The following is a 22,025-nucleotide window of genomic DNA, read 5'->3' as shown; positions in this document are numbered from 1 at the left end:
TCTCAGCCACGGACCAACCCAGCCCAGCGCCAACATGCATTTTTTTCAAGCCGCAACAGGGATGCTGTTTGGCCCATCACCACAGCCCACGACGCTACTTTGCCGAGCAAGCGAAGAGGGTCCTTTTCTTCTTCTCCCGCCAGGTGCCCGCCCCCTCATCCCGTCTCAGTTGGTCCAACGAAAATGCTGCAGCCTGAGAACACCGCGGAACACACTGCCAAATTCTGGCCCAAAAACAGTCTGAACGTGCGTGCCATTGGCTGAATATCCGAACGTCGGCGGAAGGGTCCCCCTTGTTCGTGGGGCCTTCTTAGAGTTTGTTCAGTGCCATCTGCGCTTGAACCATTCAGGACAAGCATGAGACGGGAGCAGAGCGAGCTACTTTTAGAATGGAATTGTGGCCTCCAAGTCGATAGGGACAGACATAATCTGCCTCTCGATAAACAAACAAACGTTCAATCAAGCCAAGATGGCAAACCGAGAAGGAAATGGGGCCAGCAGAAGGCCTTTGCCTAGGTTCACCGTATGTCAACTCCAAGTGGGCAGGCTCCAGAGACGAGCCGTCCAAAGCCCTCCCACCAGCCCGGCCGGTGATGGCCGTCCAGGAACAACGTAAGCAACATGGGGCGAACCCCTCCAGATGAGATGAGGACATGGCCTAAATATGGAGGCAGACGCCGTCAGCCACCACGCCGCACGCTCTTATTCGCTGGAGCAGCAAGCAAAGAGCTTCCTGGGAAGGGCGGTGCCGCAGCTTGCAGCGCCATCGACAAGACACGTACCCTCCGTGCCGTGACCATCATATCACCGGTTTGCAAGTACCTCGCCTCAATGCCGTCCCCAGACGGTACGGGATAGCCACGGCTTCTGAGCGAGATGAGCTCCAGCCTTACCATAGTACCTCCCCCATTGTCTGGGTCTACTGCAGGTAAGCCACGAAAATGGAGGAAAATGCCTAAGCGGATACTTCACCATGCCCGCTCCATCAGACGCCTTACCCGAAAGGGCTTTTGAGGGCCCGCGCGCTGAGGTGCAGATGCTCGTGGCATTGTCATTGGCATCTTCGCAGGGGAGGGCAACACCGGAGGACAGGACGGGGGAGAGACAAGACCAGGCCGGCGAGAATGGGAACACGCCAAAAAAAGGATCCAGCAGGTCCAGCCAAGCCCCAGGCGCCAACCGGCGTTCTTCCCTCTCGCCTTCTTTTTTATTGACCCTCATTCCCATCTCACCCGGGCTTGATCCTTCTTGCTCCTCTCCTTTTTTTGTTTTCAACTCGCTCCTCAGCCTCGACGCGGTAATATCCTCTCCGGTGCCTCCTCAACCGGGACGTCTAATAAGCAGTTTACTCTGTCTTTCCCTACCAACCAACGTTCCTCACCTTCACCTAATACCTAGCACTCGGTATCCATCGACGACAACTCTTCGAGCCTCGCCTCTACCTACAAATCCCCTACCGATCCGAGCCAAGCGTCCGAAAAAGGAAGCTGCCAAACCTCGACCTCAACTCGTCACACAAAAGTCTCTCCCAGCATCTTGGGCCGGCACTTGGGCATCCGTCCATTCCGAACTGCTACTCTACCTACCCACTCGCACACCCACTCACAACCGACTTCCGCTCCGGCATTCGGGACAGCTCCCCACAAAACCGGCTAAAATGCGCTCTTACCAGTCCGCCCCGGCGCTCCTTGCGCTTTTCGCTACCGTCGCGTCCGCCGTGACGCCGGCCAGACTGCACTGCCTCCGATCGCGAAATGTCGAACTTTCACGACTAGGCGGCTGCGGCATGGCAGGATCCGTCGCTGCCTGCTTGTTTATGGTTCCGGACGACGTCACGCAAGCCGACCTCGAGACGTGCTGGGTGAACGCCGGCTGCGACTTCACGGAGGCGGTTGTCGAAGCGCAATGGGCTCTGGAGAGGTGCGATGAGTTCGGAAACATTGCCGAGGAGCTGCGCATCCGCCACGCACCTGGTGCGATGGTGCAGGCCCGCGCGACAACCGACACAACAGCTGCTGCTACCACCACCGCAACCGGCGCGACCACGGCGACCGCTGCCACGACTGCGACTGCCGCTTCTACCACGGCCGCTACCACCGGTACTGCCACTACGGGCACCGGAAGCTCATCAACAAAGGTGTGCTCTACCACCACGACCAAGTCGACGACGGCATGCCCCGTCTACTCGACCGGTGCCAGCTCCGGCAAGACCATCACCAGCGGCTGCTACTCGACGACGGTCGCCTTCGAGACCTGCGCCGCGGGCATGCTTTGCCAGGACGACTCCTCGGGCAACCCGTCGTGCTTGTTGATCGACGACAACATCGGCGGCGGCGGCATTGCCGTCGCCCTCTTCTTCGCCGTTGCCATTACGGGCGCCATCGGCACCATCACCTTCCTGTGCTGCCGCGACCGCAAGGAGAGGAAGCGCATTCAAGCCAAGGCCGAGGCTGCGGCCATCGCGAAGGAGGCCAGGGCTTCTGGCAAGGCGCCTACGATGCCCGTCCAGCCCGCCGAGCAACCGCTCATCTCGCAGGACGGCAACCAGCCGTACGATGCCCACAGCAACGGCGGCAACGGCGGCAACCCTTTTGACAACCGCAACCACATGTAAGGCGGACGGACGTGCAGGGGGTTGGCTGTATGGTAACACGAACGGACGGGAGTGGCCATACATGATTATTGTATCGGCGGATATGGGTGAAAGCATGGTCAAGATACCTCATTGCGATTCTGGTTTTTCGGTGTTTACGGGCTGCATCATATGCCATGGTTAATGGACGGGGTAGAGAGACAAAAATATCCAACGATTCTTTCCAAGTTTGACGCGACGCGTGGTTCATCATGCTTTGTGAGCTGCTCATTTCTCGCGTTGGGATGGCTTTCCTGCGTGGCCGTCTGATCAGGGGTTCCGGAGCATCCCGGATGAGGGGTCCGACTGCCGGGAGTTGGCCGGCAATACCTTCCTTGGTGAGCAGCTAAAGTACGTACGCTAACGTCTTGGGCTGAGGTAGACAGCTTCACGTGCCGAATCGGCTCAATTGAAGAATAACCCCTCAATTACAGGTGAATTTGCCTTTTAATGCCATGTTGCGACTTTTGGTGGCGTACGGGTAACCGTTCAAGCGGTTGCCCATTTGAACGGTTACCCATGAGGAGGTCAACCCGCATCCCGATGCCAAGGCGCGTGAGGAGACAACGGGAGAAACCACGATGCCGCAGTCGTGGCGCGACAAGTGTCATAGACTCGGACGACGGACGAATGGCGGTGATGGACGATAGGAAAAGATAGGGTGGTTTTGTGGAGGTTTTCGTGTCGAGCCCGTGTCAGCTTTTGTTCTGGTGGTTCTGGAATGGAAAGCGGTTGCAGGTGTGTTTTCTCCTCCCACTTTCCAGCTGAGGTAATACACGCATCTGTTGCGGCAGCAGCAGGAGCAGTAGCCAGTGAGAATTTTCATTTTCATTTTTTTTTTTTAATCTACACCCCTAACCCAATATTACATACACAATGCAATTATCCATTTAATAGCCATATATCAGCAGCAGCCAGTGAGAATTTACGTGGTTCCATGGAGTCCCTTTTCTCTGCGTCGGGGTCCCGGTCTGCAGTGGACAGCTAGAGGTGGGGATTCGTTGGAGGAGGGAAGCCAATCAGGATGAGTCATAAACCAATCCAATTGGCAGAGAAGAGGAAAAAGGCGGCAGTAATGACCGAAAGGGAAAAGGCGGTGGACGGCAACGTGCAGGAGGTGGCAAGTAAAAGCCAATGGCCAGGCGGTCCAGGCACGACGGTCACAGCAGACCACTGAAGACCATTGAAAAAGACGCCGATATCGCCACCCCAGATTGGACGAATGGCCCGTGCCTTCCCCCCGCTAACTGCTATCGACCAATTGCAGATGGTCTACCCCACACATTGACGGCCGATAATTTTTTTGGTTTTTTTTTTCCCTGCCTCCGAAACAGCAGTCTTCGAACGGTGCTAGCGGACTTGGGGTCCAGTCATTGCCTCTCTGACTGGACGTCCAGCGCTTCTGCTGCTTCTGCTGCTGCTGCTGCTGCCACAGAGTGTAGTCCCCGGCCCGGTCCAAATTCGACCTCCCCCGTCTTCTCTCACAACCTGACTCTTAGACTTCGAGATCCTAAAATTTCCAATTGCTCCGCGATCTCTACGCTGCAACCTTCTTCACAGTCCCCCTCCCCCCTGCGATCGTCCAATTCGACGAGCCGCGCTCTCTTTCCCCCCCCCCTCACGACCTCGACGAGGAAGTGCTTTCGGTTTCTTGATTCCCTCTTCTGTTTTCTTTGGTTCTGCCCTCTCCACTCTGCCCGTCATGATGCTCCGAAGCCGCCACGCCACTCGTGCCCTCAGGGCCGTCACCACAAGAAGCGCTCCCCGCGCCTTCACCACCTCCTCAGCTGTCGCCGCTGTCCAGGCCGCGAAGAAGGTCCCCTCTGGCGTGAGGAATAAGGCCACTGCTGCCTCTTCTGCTGCTCCGTACGTATTGCAATCGCTCTTGCCGCTTGTCTCGCCGCTCTTGTACTGGCATAGAGATACCGCAAGGTGACTCACGAGAAAACTCGAGGCTGACCAGAGACTTCAACTGTAGTGAGATCCGCGAAGCACCCGCGCCTGCCTTCAACGCCGAGAAGGACCGCAGCCATGTTCAGCCCCTCGTCAACCCCCGCGGTCCCGAGATGGACGAGTCGTACGTCAACCTGGCACCGTTACCGCCACCGCCGACTTATAAGCGCACGGAAGCTTACACTGTTACACAGGTTCATTGGCAAGACTGGTGGAGAGATCTTCCACGAGATGATGTTGAGACAAGGCGTTAAGCACATCTGTTTGTGACCCAATTGCTCTTCCCGGCGGCCGTGTTAGTGGTGATTTGGAGAGGAAGCACATCGCTGACCGTGACTCACAGTTGGATACCCCGGAGGAGCTATTCTCCCCGTCTTCGACGCCATCTACAACTCAAAACACTTCGACTTTGTCCTCCCCAAGCACGAGCAGGGCGCCGGCCACATGGCTGAGGGCTACGCCCGCGCCTCCGGCAAGCCTGGTGTCGTCCTCGTCACCTCCGGCCCCGGTGCGACCAACGTCATCACCCCCATGCAGGACGCTCTTTCCGACGGTACCCCCATGGTCGTCTTCTGCGGTCAGGTCCCTACCTCTGCCATCGGTAGCGACGCTTTCCAGGAGGCCGACGTTATCGGCATCTCCCGCGCCTGCACCAAGTGGAACGTCATGGTCAAGAACGTCGCCGAGCTCCCCCGCCGCATCAACGAGGCTTTCGAGATCGCCACCAGCGGCCGCCCCGGCCCCGTCCTCGTCGACCTTCCCAAGGACGTCACCGCCAGCGTCCTGAGGAGAGCCATCCCCACCGAGGTCGCCCTTCCTTCCCTCCCCAGCCAGGCCAGCAGAGCCGCCATGGCTCTGCTCCACAAGCAGCTCGAGCAGTCCATCTCCCGCGTTGCCGACCTCGTCAACATCGCCAAGAAGCCCGTCATCTACGCCGGCCAGGGTATCTCCCAGTCCGCCGGTGGTGTCGAGATCCTCAAGGAGCTCGCCGAGAAGGCTTCCATCCCCGTCACTACTACCCTCCACGGCCTGGGCTCCTTCGACGAGCTCGACGAGAAGTCCCTGCACATGCTGGGTATGCACGGCTCTGCCTACGCTAACTCTGCCATCCAAGAGGCCGACCTCATCCTGGCCCTCGGTGCCCGTTTCGACGACCGTGTGACTCTGAACATCGCCAAGTTCGCTCCTGCCGCCAAGGCTGCCCACGCTGAGGGCCGCGGCGGTATCGTCCACTTCGAGATCATGCCCAAGAACATCAACAAGGTCGTCCAGGCTACCGAGGCCGTCGAGGGTGACGTCGCCGCCAACCTCCGTACTCTCATGCCCCTTCTCAAGACCACCACAATGGAGGACCGCAAGGAGTGGTTCGACAAGATCCGCGCGTGGAAGAAGAAGTGGCCCATGTCTGACTACGAGCGCGCCGAGCGCTCTGGTCTGATCAAGCCCCAGACCGTCATCGAGGAGCTCAGCAACCTCACTGCCGACCGCAAGGAGACGACCATCATCGCCACCGGTGTCGGTCAGCACCAGATGTGGACCGCCCAGCACTTCCGCTGGAGGCACCCCAGGACCATGGTCACCTCCGGTGGCCTGGGTACCATGGGCTACGGTCTGCCCGCCGCCATCGGCGCCAAGGTCGCTCGCCCTGACGCCCTTGTCGTCGACATTGACGGCGACGCCTCCTTCAACATGACCCTCACCGAGCTTTCCACCGCTGCTCAGTTCAACATCGGCGTCAAGGTCATTGTCCTGAACAACGAGGAGCAGGGTATGGTCACCCAATGGCAGAACCTCTTCTACGAGGACCGCTACGCCCACACTCACCAGCAGAACCCCGACTTCATGAAGCTGGCCGACGCCATGGGTGTCCAGCACCGTAGAGTCATCAAGCCCGACGAGGTCGTCGACGCCCTCACGTGGCTCATCAACACCGACGGCCCCGCCCTCCTCGAGGTCGTCACCGACAAGAAGGTGCCCGTCCTGCCCATGGTGCCTACCGGATCAGGTCTGCACGAGTTCCTGACATGGGACGGAGGTTAGTCTCCTCTCCCCCCGTTCTCTGATACAATTGCTAACTCTCTCGCAGCGAAAGACAAGAAGCGTCGCGAGCTGATGCGCGAGAGAACCTGCGGTCTGCACGGTTAGAAGCGCGAAAAAGTCGCAACCTCTTTCTTGTTCATCTAATTTTTCAAGCACATCGGAGGCGTCCATGCATATTGCTCTCTCTCATCTTATACCACCAGCTTTCGTTGGTTCTCATTCCAGTCACACGAGGGCCAACGACATTTTTCCAAATCCATCGGGACCAGGGTTTACTTCACGGGGCGACGAAAAATCAAAACGGGTTTCCTGAAAAAAGTGCAGCAGGGTTGTCCAGCAAAGTCAAAATGTCAAAAAATCATTTCAAAATACCTACCTGATCTAAAAAGTGCTTTTTTCACGGCATCACATCTTTGGGGAAATTACTTGTTCCAGGGCATCGAGAGGAAAAAACACGAAATATCACGATGGGTTGACTGACGTCAGGGTCATGAACTACCGCGCCAATCACATGGTCTTGAAGAGATGGATTCAAGCCGCCATCTGAGATATTTGTACATATATAACTTTACCAGTTGCTGTTCAAAAGGTTATCAAAGCCTATCGCCTCGCGGTTGCTGTCTTCGCGCCGCTCCGAAGGAGCTGGTTGCGAACTTGACCTTCGATTCATACCGTCCCCGCAGCCGGCTACGACGGGCGTCGCCCGGCAAGGCAGATTTAACATGTTTTCCCGATACGGATAATGGCATCAAACCGAGCCTCGCCCCCCAGAGCAAACAGCATCATCGACCTTCCGCTTTCGAGCTGACCACCCCGGCCGCTCGTTTTCCGAGCTCGTTGAACCAACACAGGGTGTGATTTGTGCGGGCGCTTAACAAGCTTACTGGCCCCGTACTTCAGTCATGAAATCTCTCAGTTTCTCCACCCCGGCTGTGCGGGCTGCAGATCAGCAGATGAATCGTTGGACGGTACTCATCTTCGTTCGACTGTAAGAATTGCTTCAAAGGCATTCACCAGATCCCGTCAATTTATTACAGACGAGCTGCCTCGCAGGAGATAGCAGCAAGAAAGCGATCCCAACCCTTCAGCTTTTCGATAGCCGCCCGGCCTCGGTCACGGTTTGCGGCACAGTTCGAGTCACCCCGGCGAGCATCTGTTGGGACCGGGGTGCTGGGGAATGAGATGCTCGCTAATGCAGGCCTTCTGGGGCTGATTGAGTCTCTTGGAGTCTTGAGCCTTCCGCCCCCATTTCAATGCACTCAGCCGCCAATGTTTGCTGCTTGGCCGCTTCTTCGCACATGGAAAATCTTACCATAACGAACCGTTTTGCAGCTGACGGTCCCGCTGACGCCCGCCTATCCATGACCATGATACCACCCATGAATCTTGGTAAAGATGACGGGAGGAGCCTTCCGCGCTGGGCCTACATAAAGGCGACGACATGCCCGGGACGGGTGTGCGTGTGCCGCTCCCCATAGTTGGAGTTGCAACACGGATTTGAGCACGACTTGCCAAGATGGCTCCTTTTGGGGATACTCGACAGCCGATGCTGGTCGAGACGGATCACAAGATTGCTCGCAAGCCGGTCGCCGTGAGAAGCTCGACCCAGTACACGTATTTCACGGTCGAGACGCCTCTGGAGACGCCCTGCTCGCCCCCCGACGCCAAGGATAAGAAGTGGGCGGGCAGAATCGGAGCGAGTGAAAAGAGTGCTTCGACGGACGACGGACGGGTGATGACCGACGGGGTGTCTGTTCACCCGCCGTGGCGACCGCATTGGCTGCGGCCGGTTGCTCTCGCGGGCTTTGCTGGGCTCTTCCTTTGCATTACCATTGCTCTCCCCGTCATGCTGTGGTATTCCGAACGCAACGATGGTATTGTCAAGACTACACAGGACTTTGGATATGTGTGGAGGTTTGGTCCGACGGCCGGTAAGAGTTCTGATGCTTTGGTGATTGAAGACGTGTTATCTAACCTGGACACAGTCTTCACGCTCATCGCCGCCTTCTGGACCAGAGTCGAGCTGCAGTCCATGAGATACATGCCCTGGATCGCCCTCCGCCGCGGACAGCCCCTCGATCCCGATCTGGACTACACCGCCATGCTCATGCCCGCCGTTCTCTACCAGTCGCTCCGTCGCAAACACTGGCTCGTGTTCCTGGTCTCCGTCACCTCGCTTCTGCTCAGGGCCGAGATCGTGCTCGCCCCCGGTCTGTTCCGGCTCGCTCCCATTCGGGTCCGAGAGCCCGTCGACATCAAGACGAGGGATTCTTTCAACCTGAACTGGTCTACCGCGGACTATTACAGGGAGACTTTAATTGGCTATTACGCCGCCCGAGCGATCCACGATTTCGACATGGCGTATCCCTTCGGCGTCACCGGCGAGGCGGCCTACCAGACGTTCCAGCTCACCAAGGACGGGTCCCGCGGAACGACCACTGCGCCTCTCAGGACCGAGGTGGACGCCTTCTTCACCAACATGACGTGCCTCAAACTCGAGAGCTACTCGGTAACAAATATACAAAATGCTTCGACGTCTTCTACCACCGGAAACTTACAGCCCTCGGAGACTTACGGGCGCTACTACTTCGCCAACGTCTCTCTACTCTTTGAAGGCTGCCAGCAAGAGGTGCCGATACGCGTCGCGACGTCTGATAGGCCAAGGACCGGCGGCGATAAGGCCCTGCTTACGACGGGAAACTTCGAGAATTCCTGGTACGTCATAAACAGTCTCGAACCACTACCGCGCCCCTGTCCCGGCCTCCCGCAGCAGCACCCGCAGTTCCTGTACTACGCCGGACAGTTTGAGCGCTTCAAGAATGGGAACTCGACGGCTTCGCAGCGGGTGGAGCACAAAACTCTCGGCGCGGTGCTCTGCTCGCAGACCGCGTGGGTGTCAAAGGCCGAGGTCGACGACGACGGCATCAGCCCCAACGTCACCGCGTTGGACGGCACGCCCACGACGCCCGTCGAGACTGATCTTTGGAAAATCTTGGGCGAAGCCGTGCCCCGCACCCCTGGTGGCTGGACGAGCCGGACTCAGAGCGGCGAGGATTACGGTCCGGTCACGGGGGAGTTATCTTTCGCCGGGACGCGCGACTTCGCCGACACTACCGACAAATTGTACAACACCACTATTAGCCTTTACCGGAGGCTTGCGCCGTTGCTTGGCCATTACCTCTTTCGTGCCGAACAGGAAGGCGCGGGAGTCGGTGAGACCTCGACTGCTGTTGACAAACTGGAGTTTAACCGGCAGGTCTGCTGGGCCATGATCGCCGTAGCAGCCGCCATGACCGTCATCGTAAGCCTCGTGCTTGTTCGATCTAGGCGTCACACTCAGGTGTGGCACCGGGATCCTGCGACCATCCTGGGGAGTCTCCTCTTCCTGAACGATCATCCGAGTCTGCGGGAGGCATCCGAAAGGGACGATGAAACGCTCAAGAGGAGCTGGAGCGAGTGTTCTTTCTCCCCTCTAATCATCAGGCCTTGGGTTCAGTTTGTCTTTACCATCTTTGTCTGTGGTCTTCTGGTGGGCCTCGGCACCACCCTGCAGTCGTCGATAGAACACCACGGCCTGGCGACGGTGGATGAAACCGGATACTGGTATCTCTTGTGGACGTCGCTCCCGGCCATGATCATGCTCGGGGTCTCGCTCTACACCAGCTCCAACGACTTCGTTCTACGCAGTCTTTCTACCCTCTACAACCTATCCGTCCGGCCCTGTACCTCCAAGCAACTGGACTCCTCCATGCTCGACATGCTCGGCATACGCGCTCTGTACGAAGCGTCCCGCCAGAGGTCGTGGACGATCGCTACCTCGCAGACCATGGCGCTTATTTGCGGCATCTTGGCAACCCTCGCCACTATTCTCTTCTCGGTGGAGACCGTGCCGACTTCGGTGGCGATGCAGTTGGATCAGAAGAGCTGGTTCGGAAACGTCGACATCCCCAAATATAACGAAACGTCCGAATTCCAGCACAACCGGGCGAATCTCAGGAGTCTGCTGGTGTGGAAGGGCGAAGCCAACGTCACGTACCCGAAGAATACGTATGCCGACATGGCGTTTCCCCTGATCGACGAGTCGCGGTTGTACCTCCTGAACGCCACCAAACAATCCACGATACACCTCAGGATGCCCGCCGCGAAGCTAACGTCGAGCTGCCAACGGTTGCCCAACGATAAATTCAACATTACTCTGTCGAACTACACCGAGGCTTCGGGGGAGTTCACCAAAGAAACGGTCTACCAAGGACCCATGCTCACATGGGAGAAGTGCCCCGATGGCAAGCTGGCAATGCTGGGTCAGCAGTTCGTCGTGGGACGTAACCAGACCGGCAACAACCCGGGCACGTCGTACTTCGCCGACATCCTCGATTCCCCCGGGAACATTTTCCACATGAACCAGCAATGCAAGCTCAATATCACTGACGTCAACGACATGCTCGGCACGACGCTCCAGAAGACGTACGTGTGGGGCCAGTGGAACTACCTAGAAGCAAAGTTCGACCTCCTGCGCTTCTGGCGGTGCGACTACTTCTGGTCCGTCGTCATGACGGACGTCACCCTCGTCAAGGGCGCCGACGGCCAGCTCACCATCGACCAGAACAACCCCCCCGTCCCGGACATGTCCACGGCCACCAGCTTCGACCCGCCGATGAACGTCCTCCCGGACGACCGCGACCTCGCCAAGAGCTACGCGGGCTCCATGCCGGAGCTGGGGTCCGCGAACCCCGACATCTTCGTCAGCGACCCCTCCGCCGGCGACGTCAACCCCTCGTTCCGTCCCATGATCCAGCCCTACGGCACGCTCGCGCCCGAGGCCTTCGGCGACCCCGCCATGGAGGACCGCATCCTCGAGGCGCTCCACGCCAACTGGGGCTTCTCCAGCGCCCAGACGCTCAACCTCGAGAACCGCCTCGGCGTCGGCGAACCCTCCCGCACCGCGCCCTTCCCGGCCGCCGGCCTGGCCCCCGTGGAGGCCGTGGTGGTCGACGACGGGCGGCGGAGGCTCGTGCAGAACGCCACGGTCACGTACGTCGTCGTCGCGATCCTGGGGTTCGTGGCGTGCATGAACATCTGGACCGTCTTCTCGCGCGTCATGAGGCGCTACGCCGGCGTCCAGTGGCGCTGGTTCAGCATGGACGTGCGGGGCCTCGCGCCGGACCGCTTCGGGAGCCTCGGGTTGACCGCCAGCCTGCTCTGGGACTCCAACGCCGCGGAGAACATACCCGCGCGGTCCCGCGCGGTGGCGACGGGCGACGTGCACGGGATGCTGAGCGACTTGCGCTTCCGGCTCGGCTGGTTCCGCAGGGGGGCGGACGGGGAGAGGAGGTTCACGGTGGGCGTGCTGGGGGATGAGAAGTTCCAGTGGGTGGAGAGTAAGGCGGAGCGGGAGGGGAAGGGGAGGATGGTCCCGAAGGGGCTTTATGAGAAGGTCGGGAATGGGTCGGAGGAGACGGGGTATCGAGGAGGGGAGGGTGAGGTTGGGGAGAGAGGGGGTGGAAGGGGAGGGTGGTTTTGATGGGATTTAACGGGGTGGGTTTGTGAATTTTTGATACCCAGTTTGACTTTGTTTAAGAATAACAAGACTATTATCAGGAGATGAAGTTCGTATTAAGCAGCATATACTCTACAAAGTCCGGCTCTGAGTTAAAGCCTTTGGGGTGGGAGTATTGCCCGGCTCTGAGGGAGCTTTATAGCAGTTTACTAATGCGACTTCCTTAGTTCTTTAATGTAAGTCTAGCACTTTAGCCTATGCTATCTCGCAATATAACAAATGGATATAAACAACAGTCGAAGTGGTATTGACTGATGAGCTCAGAGCTAAAGCCTTCATATACTACTTTCTCATCTTCAAGCAATAGAAGTTAGCTATTATATCGTCGCTGCTCTGTTTCACGAATTGCGCCGCTATTAAGTCCGAGATACAGGAAACGTATGTGAACGTCAGCCAACTTTAGACCTCGTTTCCAGCCACTGAGATGATCCGTGCTATTGAAGCCACATGTTAAAAGGTTCCCCCCATCTTGACTCGGGCTAGTCCGCGTCTCAAGCTTGCCCAACGGTCCAACACATGGGACGGCGCCCGCTAGTATCAGTTTACGTGTACACACCGGAAACTCACCGGTGACCGAGCGGTTTAAATTCGACACTTCCATGCCAGCTGTCCCCGCATATCCACCGGCGCGGCAAAATATCCGGCTTCATGTGTCCTCCAGACCAAGGTCAATATCAATGCAAACACATAGAAAGCTAGCTGATTCACCTTAAAACTTCAATGTCTTCCCCCCTGCTTATCTGCATGAACATTGGATGCGAAACGGTCACTTCGAGAGACTGAAAAGTCACATCTACAGATCATCCTTTTTAAGATGTCGTTCAAAGTTGACTCGGACCTCAAGCGTCCCAACACGTGGGAAGAACACTTCACAGATATCATCGGCGGCAACGTAGCTGTTGCCAAGTGGCGACATGTTCCGGACGAATCGACCTTCGATGACGACGAAGCGTTCCGCATCATCCGCGATGCGATACTCGAGCAGCACAATGATCCGCAACGACTGCGGAAGACCGCGATCGAGATAGCCGGTCTGCTTCCCGCGCAACAATCGGCTGATTATCTTTCCTCTCTGTGGAGTTTATTCATCTCATTGGCCCAGCAGACGCCGTCGAGCAATGTTGCCATGCTGGATTTGGTGGTCATCCTCGACCACCTCTCCATGTCTCCCAAGACCACAATAACAGTTACAGTGGTAGGTTAAACACAATGACGTCGTCATTTTTCCCATCTCTTACTCCCCACAGGACGGATTTGAGCAGCTGAGCCGTCTCCACGGCCTGAACCAAAGTGTCCGGAATCGCATGGTGTGTAAGTCGCCTCCTTCGTAGAATGCCACATGAGACACCGCTCAGAATCACACACAAAAAGCCCCCCACGTCTCCGACGAAGCGATGGAGACGCTCACCAGGTGGATCAACATCAACGCCTTCGCCGCCCTGCTGTGGTCCTACAACCTCATCGACGGCCGCGACCACGCGATCCAGCAGCTCCGCTCCGCCTTCGAGGAGGACCGGCGCTCTTCCGACGTGAACGGCAAGGACGCGGCCGACGCGCGGCTCATGGCCGCCGCCCAGTGGGCGATCTACTCTTGCCAGCGGCTGTACCACCTGTCCGTCACGTCCGAGGCCACGTCGCCGAGCCCCGCGGACGGCAGCAGCAACTGCGACAAGCGCTGGAAGCCGGGCGCTCGGTTCAAGGGGCGTTCGGGGTTCTCGTTCCGGAGGTGGGAGTTTTGGCAGCAGGGGTTCGAGGAGGCTCATGATTTTGGAGGGGGAGGGATTGAGGCCAAGGTTGAGGCGGAGGCGGCGGGTGGGATGATGGAGAAGGTTCTCTATGCCGGGTTTGAGGTGATTTGAGTTGTAGGTTAAATGATGGGGATTGTGAGTGTATCAGATGATTGGGAGGGAGGTGTGATCGTTATGAATCTGTTATGCCGCTTTCGATGACCCTTGCGGAAAGGCAGGAGATAATGACACAGATTATTGGCTCATTGAGGAGATTGGATGAACCAAGTATGAAAATTGATGGAGAGCTCGCACGTGTCTCTCTAAGAGTGTAGAAAGCAACGTAATACTAATGCTTGTAGATAAAACAACACGTTTAAGCCCTACCTGGATAGCTTCTACGCTTACGACGGGATACTTCATGTCTTCCGCTCACTGCCCAGCAACAACTCGTAGCAGTTGACGGAGGGGTGTGAAGGTCTTGGTTGATGACTATCGCGAAGATGCTAAAGCGTATTTAGACGATGTCATAGATTTTTGGTGTGTTCAAGAAGGAAAACCGTGGAAACAAGTGCAAATAGACATATTAGAAAACATATATGAATAATCTAATGTTGAATACTCCTAAGACAAATCAAGACAGACCATGAAACATGAGTACTGGCAGGCTCAACCTAATGCCCATTAATATTTAATGAGGTTTAATGCTGCCGTCCCGATTGGAAACTATCCGACGCTTGTTACTCAGCACTGAACATATAATGAGTCTATATCGAATCTATTACATCCAATTTCATGTGTTTAAGTATACCAGCAAACTACTGGTAGTATATTCACTCTTTTGCAAGTCACCAGGGCCATTCAAGTTCTTACGCCGCATCCTTAACGTCCAGCTCCGTCCCCTTTTGCACTTGTCTGATGAACTCCCCAATCCTTGCCGCCACAGCCTGCGCGCTGTCCTCCCAACCGACAATGGCGCCCATCAACATCGTGTCGTGAACGGCATGCTCTTCATAAGACACCTCCACGTTGCCGCCGGCTTCCTGCATTTGGCGGCACCAGGCAGTACCGTCCGTCTCCAATATCTCGGCCTCGCCCATTGAAACGAAAACAGGCACCTCGGTCTTCCAAGCGTTGCCGAGTGGCGTCACATACGGCATGTTCTCTTCAGCCACGCCGGAGGAGTACACCTTGGCGCCCCAGCGCAGGAACGAGACGGGGAGGTAGTCGGTGCTCCAGTGCTCGTGCTGCTTGTACACGGAGTCGGGTCCTAGACTGGCGAGCGGGTTCACCCAGGGGGCGATGAGAACGGCGCAACTAGGGAGAGCCAGTCCGAGTTCCTGTCCGAAGGTCTCCAGGTAGCGCAGTAGGGCGATCACGAGGTTGCCACCTGCGCTGTCGCCGCAGAGCACGACGCGCTGAGACGGGATGCCGAGGGTCTTGGTGAGGTAGAGGTAGCTGGTGAGGACGTCTTGGAGAGCAGCAGGAAAAGGGTTCTCGGCGGCGGCGCCACCACTGCCGTAGCCCGACAGACGGTACTGCGGCGCGAAAACGGCGTCGGCGCCGGACTTCTCCATGAGCATCTTGGCCATGAAGCCGCAGTACCCGGTACGTCCATCTCCGAGAACGAAAGCACCGCCATGAACTTGCAGAACGACGGTGCCACCAAAGCCACTCTCGACATCCGTCTTCTCGGGGAACCAAGTGCCGCCCACGGTAGCGGGCTTTACATCTGGGTTCGATACCAGAGGGCCGCGGTAGAGGTCAGATGGGAAGGGTTCGACGGTCTGAAAGCGGTCGCCCTCCTTGCCTGCCTTGAGGGTGTGCGTCTCAGTGATGCCCACGTTCGAATACAGGTCAACGATGCTGCGCGTCAGACGCGCCATCAACGTTTGTTTGAAGCCCCATTTTGGGTGAGGACGGCATGCCGGTATGAGAGCCTGGAAAGACCAGACCGGCAGGCAGGAGAGGATAAAGAAGGAGCCGGAAAGCTGGTAGAGAAACCGGAGAGGTTGGTATGAGAGGATAGGAAACCCTTGGCCTTTGGTGTCGGCCATCTTGATAGTCGTAATACCGCTACCGTGCACACAAGTTGAGTGGGCTTTGGTAACGTATTTGGAGATTCCAATGGTTGTTGACTCGACGTTGTCGATCACAGGAGTCACAAAAGACGTATCAATCCCATGGCATTCTAAGGGGCCATGTGAAGGACATCATATTCCGCGTTTCGACTCCACCACGCAATTTGTTATGCGTCGGAACATCTCAAAGAAAAATTTGCGGTGGCCTCATTTCCGCACGATGCTCCAGTGACCAGGCCACGGGCAAGACCGGCATCCGGGGTGCGAAACCGTATCTTTCAACGTTGGTGCAGCTGTTCACTAATTCTCCCGGTTGGGGCTGCTCTCGTTCACTCCTTTTCGAAGTACGTATAATCTCTGCAAAACCGCACAGGCACGAAGCATGTCTGTTCAGACCTCCTGATAGGGTCGACTTTGTTGGTGGTGGACTCTTGAGGCTATTGCGAGTCGTGTCTGCTGTCCCAAATGGTCGAGAGAGTGGATGTTGAATGGAGCGTCGTCGCATAAGGAGTGGATATCACATGATTTTCATGCCAAAAGCACCCTGTACCAACAATAACAGTAACCCTGCACCAACAACTACCTTACCCTACACCAACAGGTACTTCAGTGAAGATTTCGATGCCGGCGCAGGGGATGAAGGAATTAGCCCACTTGAAGTCGCATGGTAGAATCGAGCGATGGGGCTGCTTTGGGCACCGGCACGGCAAAATGTTCCGAATCCTGATGAGCCGCTGCTGATATCTCTCGGCGGAGTGTGGGAACGGGTTGTCGTGCTAAAACAACATCTTCTTCATCCTGCGCGCTGGACGGACGACGCACGCGTATTGGATTACTTCGCCTTACTCTTGAATGGCTGCGACTTGGATCGCACGAGATGTCTTCGGCAACGACAACAGCGGCGACGACGGGAAGTGGTGATCACACGGACAGCGCAATCATCGCCATCAATGTCGTTCTCGCGGTGATAGCCACCGTCACCTGTGTCGGGCGGTTCTGGGCACGAAAACTCACGGGCGTCGGATGGGGTTTGGACGACTGGCTGGCGCTTGCTAGCTTGTTTATCAATCACGCATTCTGTGCCACCACTGTCGAAGCCACAGTCAACGGCGGTCTGGGTCGAAGCATTGTTGTGGTGATGGCTGAGGATCCAGCCCAGCTTATCACGTTTCTGAAGGTGCGTCACTTGAGCTTTCACATAGAAAAATGAAGATAATGAACACTAACACTACCGTAGTGTGTCGTGATCGCGGAGTTCTGTTATGGCTTCTCCTCCCCGCTGATCAAGCTATCTTTGTTGGCATTCTACTGGCGCGTCTTCCCGACGTCGTTCATGCAGAAGGGAATCTACACGCTATCGGCGGCTTGCCTTGGCTGGATGATTGCAATCTTCATCACCAACTGCCTGCAGTGCCGACCGCTGTCTTACACATGGGAGCAGACGACAAATCCCGGCACGGGTACCTGTATTGACCTTATCCTCTACTTCGTGGGCAACTCGATTGCCAACAGCCTCATCGACATTTTGACGCTGGCGCTGCCGATTCGCGAGACCATGAAGCTGCAGGTCAGCTCGAGCAGGAGAGTGGGCATTTGCTGCGTCTTTGCTCTCGGCAGTCTGTAAGTAGTACTGGGGAGTCAAGGTAATATTGGACTTCATGGGCTAATGAGTTGCGAATAGAGTCGTCGTTGCCAGTCTGGTGCGTTTCGGCTCGCTGGCCTCCCTCTACTCCATCGGCGTAACGGACATGACACGTGCGTTAAACGGCTTCCTGTATCTCTTTGAACCTCTTTACTGACAATTTCGCAGAGCAATACGCCCTCATGTGGACCGCCACGGTCGTGGAAATCTACATCGCCATCATCGGCGCCTGCGCAGTCACCCTCGTCCCCGTATACCGCAAGATTCGCTACGGCACGCCGTGGTCGACCGGGGACCAGAAGTCGAACCAGGCTTCATCGGGTGCTGCAGCCTTCGCGGGAACCGGCGGGTCCCGTCCTGGTATTCACAATTTCAAGCGTACCGCGAACCACGAACGTCTGGAGACGGGCAACGATTCGGAGGAGTATCTGCACCGTGGCAGCAACATCAACTACTCGGTGACGGGGAGTGCCAAGCGAGAGGGTCGTGGCGATGACATGCCGATGGACACCATTGTAATGCAAAAGGACGTCACTTGGGAGGAGGAGCGCGATGTGAAGCAGCATGTTTAGGCAGAGGGAGCTGCCATACAATATTATCTACCGACGTAATCTATGGAAATGTTCAATTGAGACGAATACGTTGATATCCACGAGCGAGTTAAGATTTCTTTTGATGGTACACTTTTGTCTACGATGATATAAGAAGATGAGACAACACACCAATCAACAACTTTACCGTTGATGTCAGCTAGGTAACCATCAACGCACAAATTGTTCGTCCCTTGTCTGGTACCGGCGGCCGCCACGAAAGGGGCTCACCGACTCTACGGATACTCTGGCGGCAAGGCAGGTAACATTTTCGACACGTCAACTTTTTTTTCCCGATGTCGAACATGAACATGTGGAGAAGTTCTCAAACGTATGGCCTGGATCCCGTCCGTGCCCTCGTGTAAGGGCGAAGCCAATGGCCCGGTCCGAGGTGGGACATGTCACTCCCATATCCACTGTCGCCGAGTCATGATAATCAACTCCCTTTCCCTTTTTTTCTTCCCGTTCTCTGCCGCGTTTCCGTTCTGCCTCGTTGGCCCGCCATGTTGATAGTTGGGGGCGTAATATACTTTATGACAGGTATAACACAAACGGTGCCTGCCAAAACACCTTGCCAATATTTGCCGCGATATCTCGGGGCCGGTTGATGGTATACGGTGGAATCGGCCGAGATCTGGAAAGACCGCCTGCGCTGATCATTACTGATAAGCAGAGGAGGGGCTTTTTTCAACGCTAGGCAACGGGCTGTTCCTTTCACTCTTGGCATGACTTTGGCAGCATGCAGGGAATTAGACGCTAAGTTCTGCTGGGAACTGACGGTTCTAAGACGGAAGACATTCCGTCCTCCGCGAACGTATTGGGTCTTCAAGAGGACGATCATAATTGATGACAGAGGGACTCATGTGAATGGTGAAGGTCATGAGATGAAGTCCTTGGGGATATATCCATGATGACCCTTGGAGCAGGAGTCTTCCTATCTCGTATGTCGCGGCACCGCCATTCGCAGTATTCACCCTCACTTCGCGTCAGTCAATTTGCGCATCCAACTGGCGAGTTGAGCTGTCAACTCCCAACCACATTCCTTTGAAACATCTGCTACTTCGTTCATTCATTATGATTTCTACTTGGATAGGGTTCACCGCCCTTATTGCTGCGTCCAACTCGGCCGGGGCCCTTGCGAAACCTATCAACACCCGTGATACGTTGAGGCCCAAGGTCGAAATCGACTATGTTAACATCACCGGACGTGTCAGCGGGAACATCAAGGAGTATTTGGGTACGTCGCAACATGCTATAACAGCAACTCGAGTCTACGCAGGTAATAATTGTCACTAACAGAACCCAGGCATCCCCTTCGCTTCGGCCGGCCGTTTCGAGCATCCGCAGCTCTACACCCAACAGCTGGGCGAGTTTGACGGGAGCAACTATGGCCCCATCTGTCCCCAGAAGACCACGGCGTCAATCCTGACCACCAACTCGTCCAGCAGTCTGTTGTTAGGCAAGACGGGCACTGCTATCGGCCCTGTCGTGGGAGCGTTGGCTGACACAGTGTTCAACACCATCGGTCAAACGCGCAGCGAAGATTGCCTCCTGATCAATGTTCAAACCCCCGCCAACGTCACCAAAGATGACAAGCTACCTGTTGTGATATGGATTCACGGCGGCGGGTACGAGGTCGGGAGCCCCTTTACCGACACCAGCGAGACTGATGCGATCCGCGGCGCCGTGCTCAACTACAATATCGGAGGTTTGGTCCGGACCTCGGTCGACCTAGACCAGCCTATCATCGGCGTATCGGCCAACTATCGCCTCAATGCCTTTGGTTTCTCCGCGTCGCGTGAGATGGAGGAGGCCGGGCTTCTCAACCTCGGCCTTGAAGACCAGAGAGTGGCCATGCAGTGGGTCCAGAAGCACATCGCTGACTTTGGCGGCGATCCGGATCACGTAGTCATCATGGGCGAGTCCGCCGGTAGCTGGTCCGTCGTGGCGCATTTGCTGTGGGACGAGGGCGAGGGCGCTACCGATCTCTTCCACGGCGCGATGGCTCTTTCTGGAGGACCGGTCATGGTGGAGGGTGCTGAGCGTAGCCAGCCCGTTTTCGACAATATGGTTGAGAGAGCCGGTTGCTCTGAAGCGACGGATAAGATCGCTTGCTTGAAGGTTGCCGACTTTGACGACATCATGGCGTCGGTGAACGACGAGGGAATGCGTAAGTTCCTGTCCACATCCATTGCTTCTCTTCGTCTCTTGCATTTCAAGTTGCTGACATTAGTCTTTGACTAGTTCTCGGACCTCGCTCTCTTGCCTCGACATGGACTATTCGCCCGGACGGAAAACACCTCAAGGACTCACCTCATCGCCTAGCCGCTGCCGGCAAGATGGCATCGGTCCCCCTGATTACTGGCGACATGCGCGATGAGGGAACTCTGTTTTCTCTTCTGGCTCAACTGAAGACTCTGTCTGACGCGGACTTTGCATCGTACTTTAAGGAAATCTGGTGGCCCAAGGCTTCTGATGAAGAGATGGCCAAGCTCATGGAACTATACCCCTCGGACATCACCCAAGGATCGCCCTTCGACACGGGCGTTCTGAACGCCGTCACACCCAACTTCAAGCGCCTGGCTGCAGTTGTCGGCGACTTCAGCTTCCAAGCGCAGCGCCGCAACCTTCTGGCACACTACAACACCTCCGAGCAAACCGTATGGAACTACATCACCGACGTCAGTATCCCTTCTGCAGGCATTCTCCCTGATCTGGGTGTTTTGACTCACCTCCCTGTTCTGGGATCATTCCATGCTTTTGACGTCTGGTTCTACATGTTCGCGGGCTTGCCCTACGCGGTGAGCAAAAACACCCAGGCCTACCAGGCAACCGCTATCTCTTTTATTCGCACGCTTGATCCCAACAACCACGGTCTGGACTTTGCGAAGTGGCCAAGGTACAGCGCAGACGGACTCCAGACATATAACTTCAAGGAGAGCGGGCCTGAGGTTGTCAAGGATGACTGGCGCGTCGAGGCTATGCAGTTCTTCAACGATCATCCTGACTCCTTTCTCATCTAAGTACTCTTAGAAGTTAGCCTTGAACTGCATATTTTCTATCCTATTTAGATCATATGTTTTAAAACTTAATAAGTTAATAAGTTAATCGAGCTCCGCAACATTCTCCACTTGGTCCTATGCAGTCGCACTACTTGACTTAGGTTATTGTTTTGTAAATTTAGATAACTGGCAATAAGGCCACAAAAATAATGATATACAAGTACTCTATCTAGTAATACGTAAATGCGTACATAAGCATACGACCATACCTATTAGAAGACTCGCGATTCCGTCCGCTCTCTCATAGATAAGCGCATTCTTAATAGTCTGCCAGCCGGAACACTTTTTGCCTCATAGAGGACACCAGTGAGTAATCCAACAACGACAACAGTAACAACAACAATAAGAGTGACAATAATAACAGCAGCAAGAACAGGTGTCAGTGACCATACCAACCGTATACCGTGTAGTCTCATGTACGTTAAGCTTCCAAACCCATGGAAGATATGCCAAAGAAACGCTATTAATGCCAAAGAAGTCAGAATTGGTTTGTGCGATCAGTCGATAAGAACAAACAATGTCGGACACTTCCGCCAATCGGAACATAATAGTCGTCGTATCTCCCAGTTGAAACATTAATAGCTTATGCCGGAAACCCTCCAGCTTTATCACTACAGAACAGCCTCTCATGCAGATCAATTCTGTCAGGTCATGCGGAGAAAGATCTGAGTTCCGTTGAGATCAGTCGTAAAACAACACTCACACGATAATTGAGACTTCATCGGTCCTTGTAGGGAGATA

At 55.8% G+C, this 22,025-nt stretch overlaps 6 protein-coding genes across 6 annotated transcripts; 5 read left to right on the top strand and 1 right to left on the bottom strand.

Annotated features, from left to right (window-relative positions):
• Positions 1 to 1,657: 1,657 nt before the first annotated feature.
• CkaCkLH20_06069 (uncharacterized protein) lies at positions 1,658 to 2,614 on the top strand (the record flags this gene model as incomplete). Its single annotated transcript, XM_038888786.1, has 1 exon — positions 1,658 to 2,614. One exon carries the CDS (start codon positions 1,658 to 1,660, stop codon positions 2,612 to 2,614), a length of 957 nt encoding a protein of 318 aa, XP_038746122.1.
• A 1,720-nt stretch (positions 2,615 to 4,334) lies between these two features.
• Positions 4,335 to 6,730, top strand: CkaCkLH20_06068 (acetolactate synthase; the record flags this gene model as incomplete). Its single annotated transcript, XM_038888785.1, has 5 exons — positions 4,335 to 4,498; positions 4,611 to 4,727; positions 4,780 to 4,847; positions 4,929 to 6,620; positions 6,672 to 6,730. 5 exons carry the CDS (start codon positions 4,335 to 4,337, stop codon positions 6,728 to 6,730), a joined length of 2,100 nt encoding a protein of 699 aa, XP_038746121.1.
• Positions 6,731 to 8,141: 1,411 nt separating this feature from the next.
• CkaCkLH20_06067 (uncharacterized protein) lies at positions 8,142 to 14,041 on the top strand (the record flags this gene model as incomplete). Its single annotated transcript, XM_038888784.1, has 5 exons — positions 8,142 to 8,556; positions 8,611 to 12,107; positions 12,982 to 13,377; positions 13,430 to 13,493; positions 13,554 to 14,041. 5 exons carry the CDS (start codon positions 8,142 to 8,144, stop codon positions 14,039 to 14,041), a joined length of 4,860 nt encoding a protein of 1,619 aa, XP_038746120.1.
• Positions 14,042 to 14,778: 737 nt separating this feature from the next.
• CkaCkLH20_06066 (alpha beta hydrolase fold-3 domain containing protein) lies at positions 14,779 to 15,966 on the bottom strand (the record flags this gene model as incomplete). Its single annotated transcript, XM_038888783.1, has 1 exon — positions 14,779 to 15,966. The coding sequence occupies one exon, from the start codon at positions 15,964 to 15,966 to the stop codon at positions 14,779 to 14,781; it is 1,188 nt and encodes a 395-aa protein (XP_038746119.1).
• A 901-nt stretch (positions 15,967 to 16,867) lies between these two features.
• On the top strand, positions 16,868 to 18,204 carry CkaCkLH20_06065 (uncharacterized protein; the record flags this gene model as incomplete). The annotated part of the gene is made up of 4 exons (XM_038888782.1): positions 16,868 to 17,167; positions 17,228 to 17,610; positions 17,672 to 17,745; positions 17,801 to 18,204. 4 exons carry the CDS (start codon positions 16,868 to 16,870, stop codon positions 18,202 to 18,204), a joined length of 1,161 nt encoding a protein of 386 aa, XP_038746118.1.
• A 1,092-nt stretch (positions 18,205 to 19,296) lies between these two features.
• On the top strand, positions 19,297 to 21,245 carry CkaCkLH20_06064 (carotenoid ester lipase; the record flags this gene model as incomplete). Its single annotated transcript, XM_038888781.1, has 3 exons — positions 19,297 to 19,459; positions 19,529 to 20,392; positions 20,467 to 21,245. The coding sequence occupies 3 exons, from the start codon at positions 19,297 to 19,299 to the stop codon at positions 21,243 to 21,245; spliced, it is 1,806 nt and encodes a 601-aa protein (XP_038746117.1).
• Positions 21,246 to 22,025: the final 780 nt, after the last annotated feature.

The sequence above is a fragment of the Colletotrichum karsti genome (assembly GCF_011947395.1).
Source record: "Colletotrichum karsti strain CkLH20 chromosome Unknown Scaffold17, whole genome shotgun sequence".
Taxonomy (NCBI): domain Eukaryota; kingdom Fungi; phylum Ascomycota; class Sordariomycetes; order Glomerellales; family Glomerellaceae; genus Colletotrichum; species Colletotrichum karsti.
The sequence above is the reverse complement of the archived record's forward strand: the minus strand, read 5'-3'. Positions and strand labels throughout refer to the sequence as shown.